Raw genomic sequence first — 20068 nt, 5'->3', positions numbered from 1 at the left:
TTGCTAGGAAACATGGCCACGAAGTCATTAGGCTACCACAGTACTGCCACTTCAATCCCATAGAGCTCATATGGGCTCTAGTAAAAAATGATGTTGCCAGCAACAACAAAACAGTCACCTTGGCAGAGGTCGCAAGACTTGTCGTTGAGGGCATTGGTCAGGTAAACCGGGAAATTTGGGAGGATGCCGAAGGACGTGTAGAGGGGAAAATAGAAAAGGTGCAGAAACGGGAAGGATGTATTGACAGTGGAATGGACGATTTAATTATTCACTTAGGCAGTTCTTCAAGCTCCAGTGAAACTGAAACTGAATGTAAAAGTGACAGTGAGAGTGACAACGAGCAGGATAGTACAGAAGAGGATATGGATGGGATAGAGCCCCTTCTAGATGACTGATTGCTGTCGGCAGAGCAGTGAGTACATTTTTTTTTACAAATATTTCAGTTCAGTGCTTTGTATACATTACATGTCTGTACATTTTATTGCTATTTTCTGAGCAATTATGGGGGAAAGTCTAAATGTCTCCTTAATTCCATTATTGTCATTCATATTCTGACTGATTTCTTTTCTCGATGAAGTATCGTCTTCCTATTGTGTTTATTATACCGTAGTTTATTCCTGAATTGTACAAGTACCGTTAACAATCGGCGATAATAATTAAACTATCAATGTGGGTAGTGTTGTTCTATACTGTAATTAACATGTGCATTTGTTGAGGTTATTGTCAGGAACTGATGATGTTGTTAGTGATTATGAAATCTTGTATATACATCGATAATGTCTTAAATGCTGGAATTATTAACACGAGCTTAGAAACCGGTCAAGGGTAAACGAATTGCATTGGGCCTAGGCCTACATGTTTTATTAAACACTCAGCCTGTCTAAAACGGCGGTAGGCCGCAAATCGAGGTGACTGACAATGCAGCGTACTTCGTAGTTACAGCTTTCGCCGCTCACCTGTCAGACTACAACCAACACCACCTATCCCTACTATATATAGCTTAGTAAATGAAAATTGTGTTGGCAACACTGAGTAGAAGAAGAGAAAAGAACGGGTAGGAAGAAGCGTGAATGCTTGTGGATGTGATTCTTGTGCTTGTTATTAGCCTATTTAAATGTCTCAGGATATTTTCGCGGACGATTCCGATGGCAGTTTCGGGTGGATACCTCTGAGTGGAAAAGTTCGTGATTTAAAGGAGGTTGTTCATCATCTCTCTCCAAATGAAGAATCTAACCTCTCTAGCGATAACGAAGAAAGAGAAACTAAGCGTTTTAAAGAAGACCAAGACGTGAAATGGAAAACTGTTACTTGTCTAAGCGGTGATGTAAATGATAAAATGAATGAAAATGAAACTTTGAACTTATGTCCGGGCATTAATCGTACCAGTACTGATGATGATAATAAGGTAACTTCTACGGTTGACAGATGTGTGTTAGGAGGTAATTATGAAGGGCATGAGTGAATTTATGAAGTGTCCTTGAAAACATGCGTAATTGTGCTATCGGTTCTGTTTGTTATTATATGAATTAAGTTTGACTACTACAGTCAACCCTCGATACAGTTCACCAGCCGTTGAATAATATTTTATGCCGTTAAGCGAAGGTGGCACTAAAGCGAATCTTATGTGTGACGTTAAATATCTTTGCCTAAAATCTAATAGGTATAGCAAGATAGGCTGACTTTATTGAAGGACAGTTTTATTATTGTGCTATGTAAGAGGATAATAGGATAATTTTTTTATGGTAGTACAGTAAGTTGATGTATGAAAAATGAAATTACACTGTTAATGCTCTTTACTTTTTACTTCTTGCAAAGAAATCTCTGATCACTACTTGCTTCATCTTCTTTTCATGTAATCGTTCAACTGATCTGTCACAGTGATCAGGTGATGAATCACAGCACAATCACTGGAATGTTTCTTGAAACACACCCGTAATTTCTTTAAACTTTCCTTAACTCCTGTACTTCAAGGAACTGGCAAGTCATTACAGTCATCCTCATCTTCAGAGTCTGAATCCTCATCATGCTGTGCAGTCTACAGTATGTCTTAATTGCTCATTTCCTTGTAGGTAGACAGTTGATTGTCTACAGATAAGAATTCTTCCATTGTTAAAGTATGTTCAAGAGGGGGGGTTGGGGCACTGGTTTCAGTCTTTTAACACAGTTCCGAGTTCATCCTCGGCATCGTCATCATCGACAGAACTTTTCTGAGGAGAGATTAAACCTGGATATCCCCAGCAGTTCTTAATTATTGTTGATGTAATTTCATCCCGTGAACGCCAAATCGTGAAGAGCACATCCATAAGTGGCATTGATTGGCACATTATTAATGCACTGTAGAATGTGTTTGACCTGATGGTGGCAGTAATGTACTTTTAGAGCATTCTATGACTCCAGCATCTAGAGGTTGAAGGAATACTGTACAGTTAATGTGGTATGAATTCAGTCGTTAGGCATTGCTGAGCGGCTCTGTCTTCTGACAAGTTGCGTTATCAACGGTAGGTAAGTCACGCCTCTTTTCACTCCTCATGGCTTCATTGAACTCCTGTAACCAGGTCATAAATTCAGTTGAAGTTATCCATGCTTTTTTGTTGTACGGGTATGCAACATACAAATTAGGATTAAAACCGTTGATGCATCGTGGCCTACCATCTTTCCAAATGACAGTTAATTTTCTCTTGTCACTGCCATCAGCATTTGTGCAAAAAGGTAGAGTAATCCTATCCTTTTCTTTCTTGGAACGTTTTCCACATGCAGAAGAAATTGTTTTATCAGTCTGCATTCTGAAAAATAAACCACTTTCGTCCATGTTGTAAACATTTCCCAGTGGATTTTTGTTGATAACATCACCTAGTCTCTTCCTTCCATTAGACGGGAAACTACCTCACTCCTCATTTCCCAAGTACGCCTCTTCAGTGATGCCTAGGCCATCTATGACAGCTGATGGCAGAGCTGTTGAGGATCCAACCAGCCAATATAATGGTCCGTTATTGGACATTATACATTTTCCAGCTAACTCATTCTAGTTTGCTTGCGTTTCGCCCTCGTGTGCTAAGTTAGGCTCGTCAGTTGGGACTTAGCACACCACCCAAGACGCAAAGCTAGTGCATACCGTGGAGGCAGTGACGAGCCTAACTTAGCACACGAGGGCGAAACGCAAGCAAACTAGAACGAGTTAGCTGGAAAATTTATAATGTCCAATAACGGACCATTATATTGGTATTATAAATTTACTCAATCAGGACAAATATTTTAAGTTCCCTATGGGAATCAACATCTATATCATGATCCAACCAGCCTTCGGGCTGAGGACTAAACAAACAACTAGAGACACTATGTTGTCCATTTCACCTGTTTCACATTGCCTAGTGTACTGTTAAAGGCCACGCCTCCGTTTAGCATGTGCCAACCACCCGTTACAGTGCTGAAAATCCTTTATTCCCATTTTATCACCAAACTATATTGCTTTTTCGATAATTACCTGCATCAGTCATTGTTCCATAATTTGCATAACTTAGCGTATCCAAAGAGTTAAGGTATCCTCCAGCTCTTCACGTTTTGGCAGGCCTAAGGCGTATGTTGCACTAGCTGAAGAACGTTCTTTAAGCCCCGATTTTTTTTTTATATTTTTTTTTTCTCCCTATAATGTTACTTATACACCTCCAACTAACAGCCTTTCCCCAAGGTGATGGAAAGTGGGTTGTGATAGCCTGCTGACTAGTCTTTGGAAACTGTTTACTTTATTCACAAACTTCATGGTTTTTTTTGAAGGGATATGACAGCTCTCTTCATTTTAATTCCCACTAACACTGCAGTACTATACTAACTGAATGAACACTGGACAGTAGAGTAGAATTTGTGTCCATTGTTGCTTAAATAATGTGTGAATACGCCTTCCACCCTCATGTGCTATCTTTAGACCGGTTACATGATTGATGTTGATCCACGAAATATGACTGTAATATTTGTTACAAATGGAAGATAGTAATTGCTTTTATTCAAATAAAGTCTCAAATCGAAGGTTGATTAAGAAATAATACGAAACATTTTATTTTAGAGAATACATACTTTACTGCCTTACAGCTACTATTTCTGCTACGTCGCAGCGCTTCCGTAAGTGTTTTGTTTGTCCAACACTGTCGTCTGTGATGTCTTTGCTCACTGAAGTTCTTTGGTGGCGTTTTATTGATTTTTCTCATTCGATGTAATTTGATGGGCTGTCACTTCATGTGCACTAACTGATTCATTAAATGATTTATTGGTCCAGGGATCATGCTATTTTTCTTTCAACAAAATACCTGCACTCCCATTCATCGGTGCCAGCCCTGGACCTTAAGAAAGAAACAAAAGACGGCGCAAGCAGCGGAATGCAACATAATGGATTCCTGTTTACAGCCAGTAAATGCGTATACATATTTCTTGCTAATTACGACAGTATTTCTTAATCAACCTCCGATTTGAGACTTTGATTAAAGTCAATTATTAACCTCCATTTGTGACAAATATTACAGTGATATTCGTGGATTGACATCATTCACATAACCCTTTAGACCTATATTGTTGCAACCCTTCACTAATTTGAAATAATAAATAAACCTGTAACCTTGACAGTGAACAGGAATTTGGAAATTCCTAAGCTTGTAGCAGAAGGATCACTCTGCTTCCTATAGTAGAAGAGGTGGTTCTGAGTACTGTATACCTGGCCTTGATAGCCACTGTTGTCAGTTCTATAGCAATTCCAGGAAATCTCACTGGCCATATTTTGTAACATTTACATGACATACCCTTACGGTATGTTGGCACTAAGTGAATAGGCACAGTAACAAGGTCTCTCATGTATTTAACATACAAGCAGATATGTTTGCAAGTACTTCTTGGCACAGCACGACGGTGGCGCATTAACTGGGGGGGAGGGGGCACTGAGTCGGGGGTTGACTGAATTTGTATTTTCACATGTTCTTGAGACTAAACGCAAACACTACAGGGTTGGTAATTGTCGTTTTTTGTTTTTTCTTAATAGTTTAACGTCACACTGACACACTGAAGTTTCTCGGCGACGCAAGGATGGGGAAGAGCTAGGATTGTGAAAGAAGCAGCTGTGGCCATGATTGAGGTACAGCCCCAGCATTTTCCTGGTGTGAAAATGGGAAACCACAGAAAACCATCTTCAGCGCTGCTGACGGTGGGATCTAAACCTACCATCCCCTGAATGCAAGCTTTCGGCTATACTACCCGAACCACACGGCCAACTCGCTTGGAGGTAATATTGTTGACAGTATGCATCAGGGTTAATTGTGACTCTGCACAGTCAGTACAATTGTCTATTTTAATTCAGTATTGAGGTGTTTAACTGTTCATTATTTTAAAGTAACAGATCAATTGGGCATGTTTAGCTGTAGTTATAGAATACAAACATGCAGGCATGTATATCAATAGGAAAAAAAAAAATAATAATAGCAGTGGCAGTATAATACATTGCAAGTGGAAGGGGTTTTGGGAATTTAAAGTTGTGAAGTCCTGTGTTTGGTGTTATTTATTCATATGTGAAGGATGGGATTAATAGCTCCAAATGAGTTTTATACTTCTCCCTAAACCTCTGATTATAACTATATCCCATGTCCTGTAACATTAGTACCATGGGTCACCACTTGTATCGCAAACATCTATGCGTGGAGTGACTGTAGTGTGTTTTTCCTTCTTGCGGCCTCCTCGTGGACGACATCATCATAAGGCGATGCACAAGGTTGCCAACCTGTGTACTTAGGAACTAAGATGAGCACTAAATAACATTTCCCCCCCCCCCCCCCGTGTGAACCGTATGTGCTGCGTCCGTAGAAAAGAGTCTCTTGAAGGGATTGTGGCCCCGAAGGGGCCTCTGTTCTCATGACAGAGATTGGCCTGGATGTGCAAAGATAGGTTTACCGAGCTCGAAAGCTGCAGTCGCTTAAGTGCGGCCAGTGTCCAGTATTCAGGAGATAGTAGGTTCGAACCCCACTGTCGGCAGCCCTGAAATTTGTTTTCCGTGGTTTCCCTTTTTTTTCACACCAGGCAAATGCTGGGGCTGTACCTTAAGGCCACGGCCGCTTCCTTCCCACTCCTAGTCCTTCCCTGTCCCATCGTCGCCATAAGACCTATCTGTGTCGGTGCGACGTAAAACAATTAGCAAAAAAAAAAAAAGGAGGGGGGAGTAGAAAATATGCAAATCTTAGAATTCCTTTCAGAGAGGTGTGTTGATTGTAATGTCCAAGCAATGTACAAGCCCGCCCCTAGATGTACATTTACTTTTATAACCTAATAAAGAGCAACACACGGCATTCTCCATTCTTGAAGTATCTACTTGCATTGCTATTTGTTGGGTATTCAGCCCGAAGGCTGTTTGATCCTCTGCAGCTCCGCCAACAGCTGTCATAAATAGCCCAGGCGTCACTGAAGAGGCGTACTAGGGAAATGAGGAGTGAGATAGTTTCTAGTTGCTTTCCTCACCGAGTCAGCCATTGCTATTACATATCAGTCTGCCGAGCCCACTGAAATGCATGCACCAACCGACCCTATGAGCGATATTTTCACCATTCATAACAGGGACTGGCTGCATAAGTAATGGTATTACTAGCATCACTCATACCTCAGTCACTTTCATATTGTCAAAGCCAAGGATGAGACTGAGACAGGTCAATGAAAGTAACAAATTTGATATAGCCCATAGCAGAAGACATAGTGCACCGTAAACACTACATCTTGCCAGCAAAGGCATAGGCCAACGTAAAATGAGATGTGACATCATTCCCGGCAATGATGGGAATTAAATTCCATTATCATCCCCCACAGAATAAAAGCTCAAGTAAACAGACATGTAAAGGAAACCATATGAGATACAGAACAGCAATATTTTTATATGAAACTTACCTTAATGTAGTGGAGGATACAGGGCTGCAAAAGATTATAATCCACTTTTCCACCACTAGCCCACATAGAATGTGCTGCTATCATCCTAAGCAAATCCCTGCCATGAGATCAATCGCACTCCCTTCGAGAGGCTTTTATCTATGCCCTCAGCACATGCTGTTCGCACGGCAAGAAAAAAGTTATAATTTGAGTTTGGAAGCTTATAACCTATAGAAGTACAAAATATGGAAGCTAATATGTCCTAAAACTAGCTAATATGTCCTAAAACTATAAAATTTGACCTAAAATACAATAAAATATGATGAATTTTAGGGATAGTTATTAAGTATTTGAGTATTACTAACATTAAACGTATTAAGTAACAAAACATGATCGGTGATAATACATTCAGACACATTTAATCATACAAACTGACAGACAGCTACAGTACGTTAAAACATACGTTTGGTATCATAGCCTTGAGGTGCAGTACTCACTTGGTTTTCCTAAATAAATCCAAAAAGTAAAGTATTTGCATGCATTATGTTATTTTTTTGGTGTAAGTTAGAAGTGCATAACAGGAAGTTTGAGGCCAATCTGTTGAAATTCGTTGGTAGTAAAGGGGGAAGGGAGCTGTAACTGGACCCTTCAAGGAAGGAAGAACGGGGTGAGAGATAACATGAAATTTACTTCTTTGCTAAGTGCTTCTGAGCTAAATACATCTGCTGGAGTGGCATCCTATTCAAAGGCAGGAACACAATTGTCACTTTCCGTGAGTTTATGCGTATTGTATTACAATCGTAACCTGTCCAGAAAGATATGCTAAAAATGTCCGTACATCAGCTCCTCCTTAGAATCAGGTCTTCTAAACCTGGAACCTGTCTGTTCCAGGAAGAGAGAGAAAAATATATCTAGGCCTACTGCATTATTTGGAAATCCTCTGTTTGAAACTGAATGCAGATAACATACCTTGTTAACAAAGCCTCAATTTAAACAAAAAATGCTGAAATTATAATCAAATATGACCTTATATCATAAGAATGAGCAAAATATGACCAAAACAATAAAAATGGCCAAAATATGCATTTATATGCAACATCACATTGCTTTAAACAACGTCAGAGACCCGTCGTCCACACTTATATTTTAGATTCCGGGTAAAATGAGCTCAGGAAAGAAATATGACTTTTCCTTAACTTCTGAACTTCAGTTATAATTCACCCTTCCACCGCCAGCCAACATAGAATGCGCTTCTATTGACCTAAGCCAATCTCTGTCACGAGAATGGTGGCATACTCCCTTCGAAAAGCTTTTATCTATGGCCGTGGCATACTGTCCGCACGGCAAGAAAAAAAATTGTGATTCACCTTTTCACCACTAGCCGACATAGAATGCCCTGCTATCGCCCATGGAAGTTCCGGTTCGGGAATTTATGGGCTTGCATGCTCACAATGTCTCGTATCATATATTGGACAGGCAGGCCTCAGTTTTTATACAGGATACCATGAACACTTCAACGCAAGCAAACGCAGCAAATTTCCTGCAATGAGTACACACATGAAAGAAACCAATACACGACAATAGAGCAAGACCTGACAATCCTCAAAAAGTTAAATAAAGGAAAATTAATGAACCAGTATGAAAACATACCGGTATATCTTCCTGGACCAGTATTTTAATAAAAATCGGAACTTAAACGGTACAATAGGCATCAAAAATTCCCTTTATGAACTAATCCCTAAGTTATTGCAATTATTAAAAATATCTTTAAATTTCCTTCTTCAACAATTCCTTCTATTTTAACCAATACTACTCCCTCCCAGTCATCCTCAACCAACTCTCCTCCACAGATGGTCCACAAACATAAAGCACCGCGTATCCCTCCTTCCCCTACGCTCCCTCCCGCCACAGCCGGCACATAGCTACAATACACGGACCTCAAGCACAGTGACAGTCAGTCGAGCCGGGACCGTCAACATAACAAACCTGCCAAGCAAGAGATGAGGGGGGTAAGTAGCAGTTTTCTAAAGTGGCCTCCTTTTAAAATTGATTCACATACTTGATTATCTAATATACACTTCTTATTCTTGTTATAGACACTTAAATAACTACTTTCTGGAACTGGAAACTATTAATTTTACCTTCAAACATAAAATTCAAGAAGTTTCCCCTTCGATCAGCATCAACAACAGTGGCATGCAACTCACAATTCAGCATAACAAATGCAAATCACCTGGACAACTAACATCTATTACTGAAAATTCTGATTAATAAAAATGATGCTGGTTTCGACATCACAATAACTAATTAAAAAAATGAATACAAAAAGAAATTTCTGATATAAATCTTAACTTAGGACAAACCCTTAAATTTTAGGGTTGTTACAGTTGACATCCAAACTTTTAAAGCAAAAAGTATATTTGTATGGATACCCAAGACGAGAGTAGCAATAATTGAAGATAACAAACACAACTATGAAATCTTTAACCAGAATCTAAGCCTCATAAATGACCATTATTTTCAACTTATGATTGCTATTTATAAGTGTTTAAATGTGTTTCATTTTAATTAAGACAACAAGACCAAAGATTAGGAACCGGAAAATACAGTTGAATGAACGTTTTAACGTGTTTCTAATAATTGTTGACCGAGTGTTCAGCATTCATTTTGTGTGTTTTTATAATCAGATGTGTAATATTTAATTAGTCAACTAAGAGTGATAAACAAATCACATCCATTATGCCTAAGCAATAATCGGGGTCCCGATGCTTCATGATTTTGAGGGTGAGCTAATGGCTGATGATGTCCAATATATATAGCGCAAAACATGTACCAATTAGGATTGTGAATAATAATGCGTAAGTCCTAAGCTTAAGATATAACATGTATATTGAATAGGTGGACCTTTTTTAAAATAAATTGAATATTTTAATATAATATGACAGTGACCGAGGTATGAGCGATGCTAATAATGCCATTCCTTATGCAACCAGTCCCTGTTACGAATGGTGTGAAAATGTCTTGTAGGGTTGGTTGGTGCATGCATTTCAGTGGGCTTGACAGACTGATATGTAATAGCAACTTCTGGCTAAGTGAGGAAAGCAACTGGAAACTACCTCACTCATTTCCTTAGTGTGCCTCTTCAGTGTTGCCTAGGCCATATATGACAGCTGTTGGCAGAGTTGTTGAGGATCAAACCAGCCTCCGGGCTGAATACTCAATATACACATACACAGGTCTTGTCTTAAGGTATGTATTGGCTATAATTAGGTCATGGGCTTCAGCACAGTCTAGAATCCTATACCCATCATCATTTCTACTTCCGTAGCCATAGCCACCATGACACTGTGAGTATCCATCCTTGGCTTTTCCCACATGCCCATTTAGGTCCCCACAAATAAACGCATGCTCTTCAGGAGGGACTGCTTGGATGTAAGTGCTAAGTTGTTCCCAGAAATCATTTTTATCCTCAAGGCATCCATTTTGTGGAGCATGGCAGGAGATTATTCACATATTCATTATTGAAGAGTCTATCCTAATCGACATAATTCGAGCTGATATACGATCAACCTGAATCACATAGTCTCGCAACTTTTGACCGACAACTACCACAACACCATTCTGAGTTGAACTTGTGCCATGGTAAATTGCCTTGTAACCTTTGCAGATTTCTCTTGATTTTGTACCTTTCATTTTATTTCCTGAATGTAGGCAATGTCTATTTGCCAGTTCTTCAGGGTGTCTGCAAGCTCACAGCTTCTTCCGGTGACCGTTCCAACATTGATGGTCGCTAGTCGGAGATGATGGACTCACTTCTTAAGCCCACTCATTCCATGAGTGGGTAGGCCTTGCACATTTTTCATGTCATTCAAGCGAGAACTATGCATTTTATTATTTATAAATTTCATTTTCCGTATTGACAGATTCAAAGTATAGATAAGAAAAGTGTTTTTCCACCAATCAATACACAATTTATTTTAAATAGATTAAACTAGTACCGGTTTCGGCTCTCTAACGGCCATCATCAGCTAGTACATGATTTGTTTCAACCATTAGACAATTCACGTATTAGATATCCGGATGTCTAATGGGGGATGGAAATGTATACAATAGCATGTAATTAAAATATCATGTTACATAGGTTCTGTTCTTCTATCTTCTGTGGAGTTCCATTGCTTTTATGTTGTGTTGATTTTAGCTGTGTATTATTGTAACTTTTTACCTTGACTACTGATATTTTAATTACATGCTATTGTATACATTTCCATCCCCCATTAGACATCCGGATGTCTAATACAATAACAACTTGTGAATTGTCTAATGGTTGAAACAAATCATGTACTAGCTGATGATGGCCGTTAAAGAGCCGAAACCGGTACTAGTTTAATCTATTTAAAATAAATTGTGTATTGAGAACTATGCATGTCGCTTGAAATGGGGGATGCCCTAGCATTTGATCTGTTGTGTATGGCCATTAATTCATTAATCAGATCAAAAATTAGATGGATGGCTTTTCCGGCGTTTGCTCTATTAACCAGCGTTTCGTCTTAGGTCTGACACTAGACTCTTCAGAGTGGGATGTGTCAGACCCTACCCACTGACGCTGGGGTGTATGCAGGTGAACTTATCAGAAGCTTATTTATGAAGCACAGTCTGATAACTGCATACGGGAGATAAAACTCCACAATGGAAATAATGCCCGCCAAGCAATTCCAAATGGAAATTCTAAGTTCCCATGAAGGGAATTAGATTCTTTTCCACCAATAGAGCATATCAAAAATCAGATCAAAAATTAGATGGATGGCTTTTCCGGCGTTTGCTCTATTAACCAGCGTTTCGTCTTAGGTCTGACACTAGACTCTTCAGAGTGGGATGTGTCAGACCCTACCCACTGACGCTGGGGTGTATGCAGGTGAACTTATCAGAAGCTTATTTATGAAGCACAGTCTGATAACTGCATACGGGAGATAAAACTCCACAATGGAAATAATGCCCGCCTAGCAATTCCAAATGGAAATTCTAAGTTCCCATGAAGGGAATTAGACTCTTTTCCACCAATAGAGCATATCAAAAATCAGATCAAAAATTAGATGGATGGCTTTTCCGGCGTTTGCTCTATTAACCAGCGTTTCGTCTTAGGTCTGACCTGAAGAGTCTAGTGTCAGACCTAAGACGAAACGCTGGTTAATAGAGCAAACGCCGGAAAAGCCATCCATCTAATTTTTGATCTGATTTTTGATATGCTCTATTGGTGGAAAAGAATCTAATTCCCTTCATGGGAACTTAGAATTTCCATTTGGAATTGCTAGGCGGGCATTATTTCCATTGTGGAGTTTTATCTCCCGTATGCAGTTATCAGACTGTGCTTCATAAATAAGCTTCTGATAAGTTCACCTGCATACACCCCAGCGTCAGTGGGTAGGGTCTGACAAATCCCACTCTGAAGAGTCTAGTGTCAGACCTAAGACGAAACGCTGGTTAATAGAGCAAACGCCGGAAAAGCCATCCATCTAATTTTTGATCTGATTTTTGATATGCTCTATTGGTGGAAAAGAATCTAATTCCCTTCATGGGAACTTAGAATTTCCATTAATTCATTGACGCAACAAAAAGTACTCCAGCCAATGTGTCGCTTCACCTGTCATTGGAGGCATTTTAGAACTACTGCCAGCATATAATTTGGCCGCTCCTAACATGGAGTACTGACACCATTTGTAACCGCCCGATCTGGAACAGATGCTACAACTGCTATCTGCCTTATAATTGGGACAGATACCTTTAACTCAATCCATCCTGAGCCCTGGGCTGCCATCTACACTTTACCAAAGACTTTCTTCTCCACTGCAGATGCCATTGAGGTCTTTACTCATTGCCTTGAGCTAGGGCCCTCCATATTTATGACCGCTGTAGAGAGGTTGTTCCAGTATTACCGTATTTTCTCTCGTAATTAACGCCCTCGCATAATTTACGCATCCCAATATTTTTGGGTCCAAAGCGGGGAAAAAGAAATGTTCACATATATGATATACCCACTTCTTTGAACATCCATCACACAGCTCCGAATGTGTTTCGAAAGATGTCGGCTACTCAGGTATAGTAGCCTACCTGTTACAAAACCGGGCATTCCAAATACCGGGCAATGTGCTGTTATCAGCCGGTAGGAAATACCACTGCACTAGTTCAGTGAGAGAATTAGCGCAGAAGTGACTAGTGATGCTCTATTCCAGTCTGGTACAAACTTATTTTACGAGTGTTTCAGGTATGGGACATGTGTTTTCTGTGATCTCAAAATTGTTTTAGTCCACAGTGAGCAAGTATTCGAGTAATAGTGCATCATATAAACTCGCATGAGCAGTTACGCCAAAATATACAGGAATAGGGCAGTGGGCAACAAGTATTCAGTGTCCGAATGCAACGTGCGCTACAGTGGTTACTGTGGTAACAGAAAAGTGAGTTCAAGCAACCAACAAGTCTCGCAAAGCATTTAGCGGACTAAAAAGTGGCAAGTTTCTGAAAGTAGAGGAGGATCTGCTTAAATGTACGATTTCATTACGCAATGTTGGATATGCCGTTTCTCATGAACTGATGTATTTTAAAGGACGAGAAATAGCTGCTGCACATGGAATCAGATTTGAAGGTTAGCAGAGGCTCCATTAATTTTATGAACAGAAGAGAACTTTCTCTTCGATGAAGAGCAACGTTATGCCACAAAATGCCGAATGATTTCAACCAAATAATTGATTGAGAAGCGTAAAGTGAAGGAATATTTGCTCTCCCAAATAGGAACCACAGGTCAGACGCCAATCGCAAAGTCGAACAGTCGATAAGAAAGGGTGGATGGACACATCACTCGTATAAGATTGGATACGAACGGTTTGGGGAAATATAGCGGGGATTCCTCTTTCGATGCCCGGCCCTTCTTGTGTTTGACAGTGTTTTTTTTTGCCAGTATGTCATTACTATGTACTTACATGAATTGTACTTTTATTAGTGCAGGTTTATTTTACTTCAGTCCATATTGTCAGCTCGTAACAGGAAGAATATTTTCCACTGTTGGTACTTCAAACCCACGTGTCCAACTTACCTGATGTACCCTATTTGACTTTTCAGAAAGAATCTCACGCCGGAAGTTTACGCCAAATGACGATTAACCACAAATGCATGTAACCAATTGCGTGTATATTAAATTTTATGTATCTTTTAAATGTAAATAATTGTAAATATTTTTTGAAATATCTGAATTCCATGTAATTAATCTCATAATAGAACCGTATTGAGGATAATATATTAAAATTATAAAATCCTTTTATTAACAACCACCTACTCGATACAATACAATACACTCATTGAATTATAAAATAATCATGAGGTGTCTTAAATAATGGAACATGTTTCGTTCGGCATAGCGAACATCATCAGCCGTTAATGTACAAAGACTAGGTCAGGGCCCTGAGCTTAAATGATCAAATTGTTAAAGGAATAACAATGTCGTAATAAAAAGTAATATGATAACATTAGACTTAAATTGTAACAATATGTACAGATCAACAGCGAGAATTTGTGGTGGAATACATTGAAGGATGGCAGTCTGTAAAGTTAAAAACAAACATGGGGTTGTTAAAGTAAAAAATAGATATTGTGGACATTAAAATATACGTCAATGCGTGAAGCGTGGATTAATTATTGACGATAGAGTTCTTTCAATTGTGCAAAAACAAAAGTTGAAATAGAGTTCATTGAGTAGTATGAGTCAAATTGAACCAGTCAAAAGGCGCATAATGACGTAACTAAGGTTGATATGACGTGATCTCCGGTAGTTGCAAATTCTGTAGGAGAGACAATCACAATGCCAGAAGGAAATAAAAGTTGAACTAGTCTACATTCACGCGCTAGCAGTAAAATTAAAATCATATGCAATGTAGAACACCAATGGTGGACTCGTTAAAGAGTAACTACAATCTTGAATATAGGGAGAGTTCTAGCAATCCGTAGATGAATGGGGCAGATTATGGCACAATTGGAGTTTGAAATCTGGAATGAAAGAAAAGGGAGGAAAATGAAGTTATGTTATAACGGAAAATGAGAAAAGAAAAAATTGAAAGAGGAGGCTTACCCTTGGGACTAGTGTGAGGTGTCCGCTAGCGTTGGCTGCGTGAAGCAAACTGGCGAGTAGCTTTATTGCTGCTTCTAGTGTTGTATGTATGTATGTATACGTAGAGGCGGGGAGTGAGTCATGTGAGGAGGAGGGGCGACGGATTCCTTGGGCGGGTCGGATGTTCGTGGAGGGGGTGACTCTTAGCAAACAAATACATGATGTAAGAAATAAAATTAATAATAATATTATCATCATCACTAAAGCTGATAAAGGTCCCACCATAGTATTACTACATAAAGATTATTACATATAAAAAACTGAAGATTTCTGTGCTAATAGCAGTTATACTATTATTAATAAAGATTCCACCCCCAAAATCCAACGAAGTTTGAAGAATCTACCGTTCTTATTACAAGAACACGAATATCAAAAAGTTATAATAATGAACCCAAAACTCCCAACTGCAAAAGCTTTGCCAAAAATCCATAAAAAAAGACGTACTATACGCCCTATTATTAACTGCATGAACAGCCCTTCTTACAAAGTTTCAAAATTTCTGCATAATTTTCTCAGTAAACACTTTAAATTCAATGATACAGCTTATATAGGAAATTCTGTTGAGATTTGCGAAAAATTATCGAAATTCAGTCTTGAGCATAATCACATAATGGTATCCTATTATATTACCAGTTTGTATTCCAATATTCCGGTAAGCAAAACTGTTAAGATTATTAAAACAAACCTTTTAAAACACAGTAACCTTAGCAAATGCGAAATAGATAATTTCATCAGTTAGAATTTGTACTTAATAACTATTTCACCTTCAATAATAGAATATATCATCAAAAGGGCCTAGCAATGGGTGACCCGATCTCGGGCAATCTAGCTAATATCTTTATGGATGATTTGGAAAATAACAAAATAATCAATATCAATGGTCTTCAATTATGGTTAAGGTATGTTGTTGACACTTTTGCCATTATAGATACACAGAAAAATTATAGTCACAGCGTGCTAACATCCCTTAATGAGCTTGACAATGATGTCAAATTCACTAAGGAAGACGAGATCAGTGGTTCTCTAAACTTTTTGGACTTAAACATTTCAAGAGAGAACAATAAGTTCATTTTTCAAATATTTAGAAAGCCTTCTTGTGCCCCCATCACTATAAGAAAAGATTCCTTACATCCGCAATCTCATAAACAGGCTGCATTTTTTAGTCTTGTCTATAGAGCATTAAAAATCCCGCTCACAACTGAAAATCGCAAGAAAAGAACTAAAGTATATCAAGGATTTGGCCAGAATTAATGGCTATAATCCCTTGATGATTAATAAAATCATCAAGATAAAATTTAAAACAGCAATGAAATTGATTCCGGACATACCTAAAAAAAACGAAATATGCTCCCTTTACCTACACGAACCCAGGCCTATTTCAAGTTACTAACTCTCTAAAGAAATGCGATATTAATATCACTTATAGAACCCGATATATGAACCGTAATATATTCAATTGAAATATAGTTAACATTAATCACAATAAATTCTTGAACTCTGGTATCTATAGGCTTAAATGCACCCACTGTGGATTTTTTTATATCGGACAGACTGGACGTAGCTTTTTGACCAGATACCTTGAATACTGCAACGCTTCGAAACATAAAAAGTACCCTGCCATGAGCACCCATATGAAGAAACTGGTCAGTTTTACGACAATTGAAAAAGACCATCAAATCTTGAAATACATCAATAAAAGTAAACTTATGACAGAGTTTGAGAACATTTACATATTCTTAGACCAGCATTTTAACGGAAATCAAAATTTAAATGATACTTCTGAAATTAAAAGTCCAATAATCAAAAAAATTCCAGAACTACTCTCTCTTTTCAATATAGATAATAATAACATTATGAGAATTTTTTATTATACAACCGCTAATAATATTTCCTCTGTAACAACAGCTACTGCTCTACCGCCCTTTCATGCTACACCCCTTCCACGAACATCCGACCCGCCCAAGGAATAGGTCGCCCCTCCTCCTCACATGACTCACTCCCCGCCTCTACGTATACATACATACAACACTAGAAGCAGCAATAAAGCTACTCGCCAGTTTGCTTCACGCAGCCAACGCTAGCGGACACCTCACACTAGTCCCAAGGGTAAGCCTCCTCTTTCAATTTTTTCTTTTCTCATTTTCCGTTATAACATAACTTCATTTTCCTCCCTTTTCTTTCATTCCAGATTTCAAACTCCAATTGTGCCATAATCTGCCCCATTCATCTACGGATTGCTAGAACTCTCCCTATATTCAAGATTGTAGTTACTCTTTAACGAGTCCACCATTGGTGTTCTACATTGCATATGATTTTAATTTTACTGCTAGCGCGTGAATGTAGACTAGTTCAACTTTTATTTCCTTCTGGCATTGTGATTGTCTCTCCTACAGAATTTGCAACTACCGGAGATCACGTCATATCAACCTTAGTTACGTCGTCATACGCCTTTTGACTGGTTCAATTTGACTCATACTACTCAATGAACTCTATTTCAACTTTTGTTTTTGCACAATTGAAAGAACTCTATCGTCAATAATTAATCCACGCTTCACGCATTGACGTATATTTTAATGTCCACAATATCTATTTTTTACTTTAACAACCCCATGTTTGTTTTTAACTTCACAGACTGCCATCCTTCAATGTATTCCACCACAAATTCTCGCTGTTGATCTGTACATATTGTTACAATTTAAGTCTAATGTTATCATATTACTTTTTATTACGACATTGTTATTCCTTTAACAATTTGATCATTTAAGCTCAGGGCCCTGACCTAGTCTTTGTACATTAACGGCTGATGATGTTCGCTATGCCGAACGAAACATGTTCCATTATTTAAGACACCTCATGATTATTTTATAATTCAATGAGTGTATTGTATTGTATAGAATAGGTGGTTGTTAATAAAAGGATTTTATAATTTTAATATCTGAATTCGTCGAATAATTTACACATACGAAATTTTGGCCTGTATTTTCTTGTAAAAAATGCGTTAATTTGCACGAGAAAATATGGTATTACATCCCCAGGAACTTGGCTTCCTCCTGGTCCGCGGGTCCATTTCCGGGGTGTCTGAACCGGCCCACATTTCTGTGAAACCCCTATCTGCCACCTGGGGACGCGCCCTCTAGAGGTTAATAGGCTCCCTCGAGGGATATTAAATAAACTCGCACAGTAATTAATTTAACAACAAAAATGGCTGTACTTCCATTTGATACACAAAGAAGATTTTATATGTAAAAAACCAAACTTTATTAATGTACCTGTAAACCAATACACAAAATAAACTTCCAGTCAAAGAAAACACTCATACGTCCTAGAAACCATCAGGGAGTTGTGCCATATAATGCTTTCTGCCATGTAGAAAAATTAATTTCTGAGCAGTTTCAGAAGAAAGCGCTTTCCTCTTATTCGTTATAATCTGTCCGGCTTTTGGAAATAGTCTTCTTTCTTCTTCTTTTCCTCATGGGGCCTCTAAATGAAGACCTCAGAGGAAAATAGTGATAACCCTCATTTTCTAAGTTCTGAGATATAATGAAATTAATTTTCAAAAAATATTTTTGAGCTTTGAAATATATTACTCATGTCAGTTGTACAAGTAGTCGTTCTTTATAACATCCTGGAGAAAAAATGCATTATAAACCAGTATTATAGGGAATTAGAGTACATTAAACATTGAATATGCATATTAATTGAGGGTTATAATTATTTACATGCAGTGTGGACAAAGTACTGAACAATTTACAATACAAGAAAACATCTCTGTGAAATATACGAAAATAGGTACGTACACAAAGAAACAAGTTAGTAACACAGTTACAATAATAAAATACTTTGATTAATGTCAGTTAAGTAGTCTTTTTCACTCTCAACTGGACTTATCTAACACTCATCATCCTCCTCATCAATGAATATTTCTGTACTGTTTGTACCACTGCACTTCAAACTACCATCTAAATTCAGAGTATATTGGTGGTACTCATTGAAGCACTTTCCTTACAGCCCCAGGAAAGCAAGAAAAATTCCGAATGTAGACTTATGTTTAATGAAATGAACTAAGTTAAAGAAAAATAATTTAATATAATGTTATTGCGTTTACATATCACTAACTACTTTTACTGTTTTCGGATATGCAGAGATGCTGAATTTTTGTCCCGCAGGAGTTTTTACTGTGCCGGTAAATCAACCGACACGAAGCTGACATATCTGAGCGCCTTCAAATACTTCCGCACTGAGCCTAGATCGAACCCGGTAACTTAAGGTCAGAAAGCTAGCGCTCTACCGCCTAAGCTACCCACCCCGGCATGTTAAAGAGATTTCTGTAAGTTTTTAAATGTCATATAATGCAGTTACCCAATTATTTTAAAGAAAATAATAGGTAAACTAATTATAACCTACGTAGCACCGGTACATCAACAAGTGAAAAAAATATATAACCCACATATTCACGTAAAGGACGTGTAAAGAGCGGTTATGTTCATAAAATTTCAGTATAATGACACTAGCTAATTGTACGTGTTAGCATGATTTGATAATAATGAATACTAATGCTAATACTTTTGCAAAAGGTATTTTACATTACAGCATGTAAATAGTTATAACCCACATTCAAAACCACATGGTAAACAAAGCTGCTAGCCATCTCGAAAACGTACTTGTTAACTACTTCCAGATGAACGTCCATAATATTCTTGGGTTTCAACATATTCCGGATCCTTTAAACTGTCATCTCCGTCCATAAGCTCCTCAACTTCATTGTTTTCTGTACCATAAGTGACATTTCGTTTGGCAGAAAGCACATCATCAGAAACATGATCCGCCATCTTAGAAATGTAGAAATGTGGGTTGTCATTGTTTACTGCAGAGACATGTGGCTTGTTATAAAAATGAAGCTGAATTGTGCCGCCATCTCTCATTAAATCAACTAGATTCTTGATAAAAACCCAACTTCATGTTGGATAGAACTGTTTACTACAAAAAACTGAAAATTTTAAAATTTGAGGGTTATCATTACTTTCCCCTGACGTC

General features: G+C 38.2%; 1 protein-coding gene across 2 annotated transcripts in view; it reads left to right on the top strand.

The window, feature by feature from the left end:
* The first annotated feature begins 1039 nt into the window (after window positions 1-1039).
* The window catches only part of LOC136862860 (uncharacterized), a 142022-nt gene continuing 122993 nt past the window's right edge, over window positions 1040-20068 (top strand). The window contains exons 1-2 of one of the 2 annotated variants that reach the window (XM_068225802.1): window positions 1040-1405; window positions 5021-5260. In XM_068225802.1, coding sequence (XP_068081903.1) covers window positions 5210-5260 — 51 coding nt within the window. In that variant the 5' untranslated portion in view covers window positions 1040-1405; window positions 5021-5209. The remainder of the gene's footprint in view (window positions 1406-5020; window positions 5261-20068) is intronic. The other variant, XM_068225801.1, reaches the window with a different exon arrangement.

Source organism: Anabrus simplex, chromosome 2, assembly GCF_040414725.1.
Source record: "Anabrus simplex isolate iqAnaSimp1 chromosome 2, ASM4041472v1, whole genome shotgun sequence".
NCBI lineage: Eukaryota > Metazoa > Arthropoda > Insecta > Orthoptera > Tettigoniidae > Anabrus > Anabrus simplex.
Note: the sequence above shows the minus strand (reverse complement) of the source record. Positions and strands in the feature narration are given on the sequence as shown.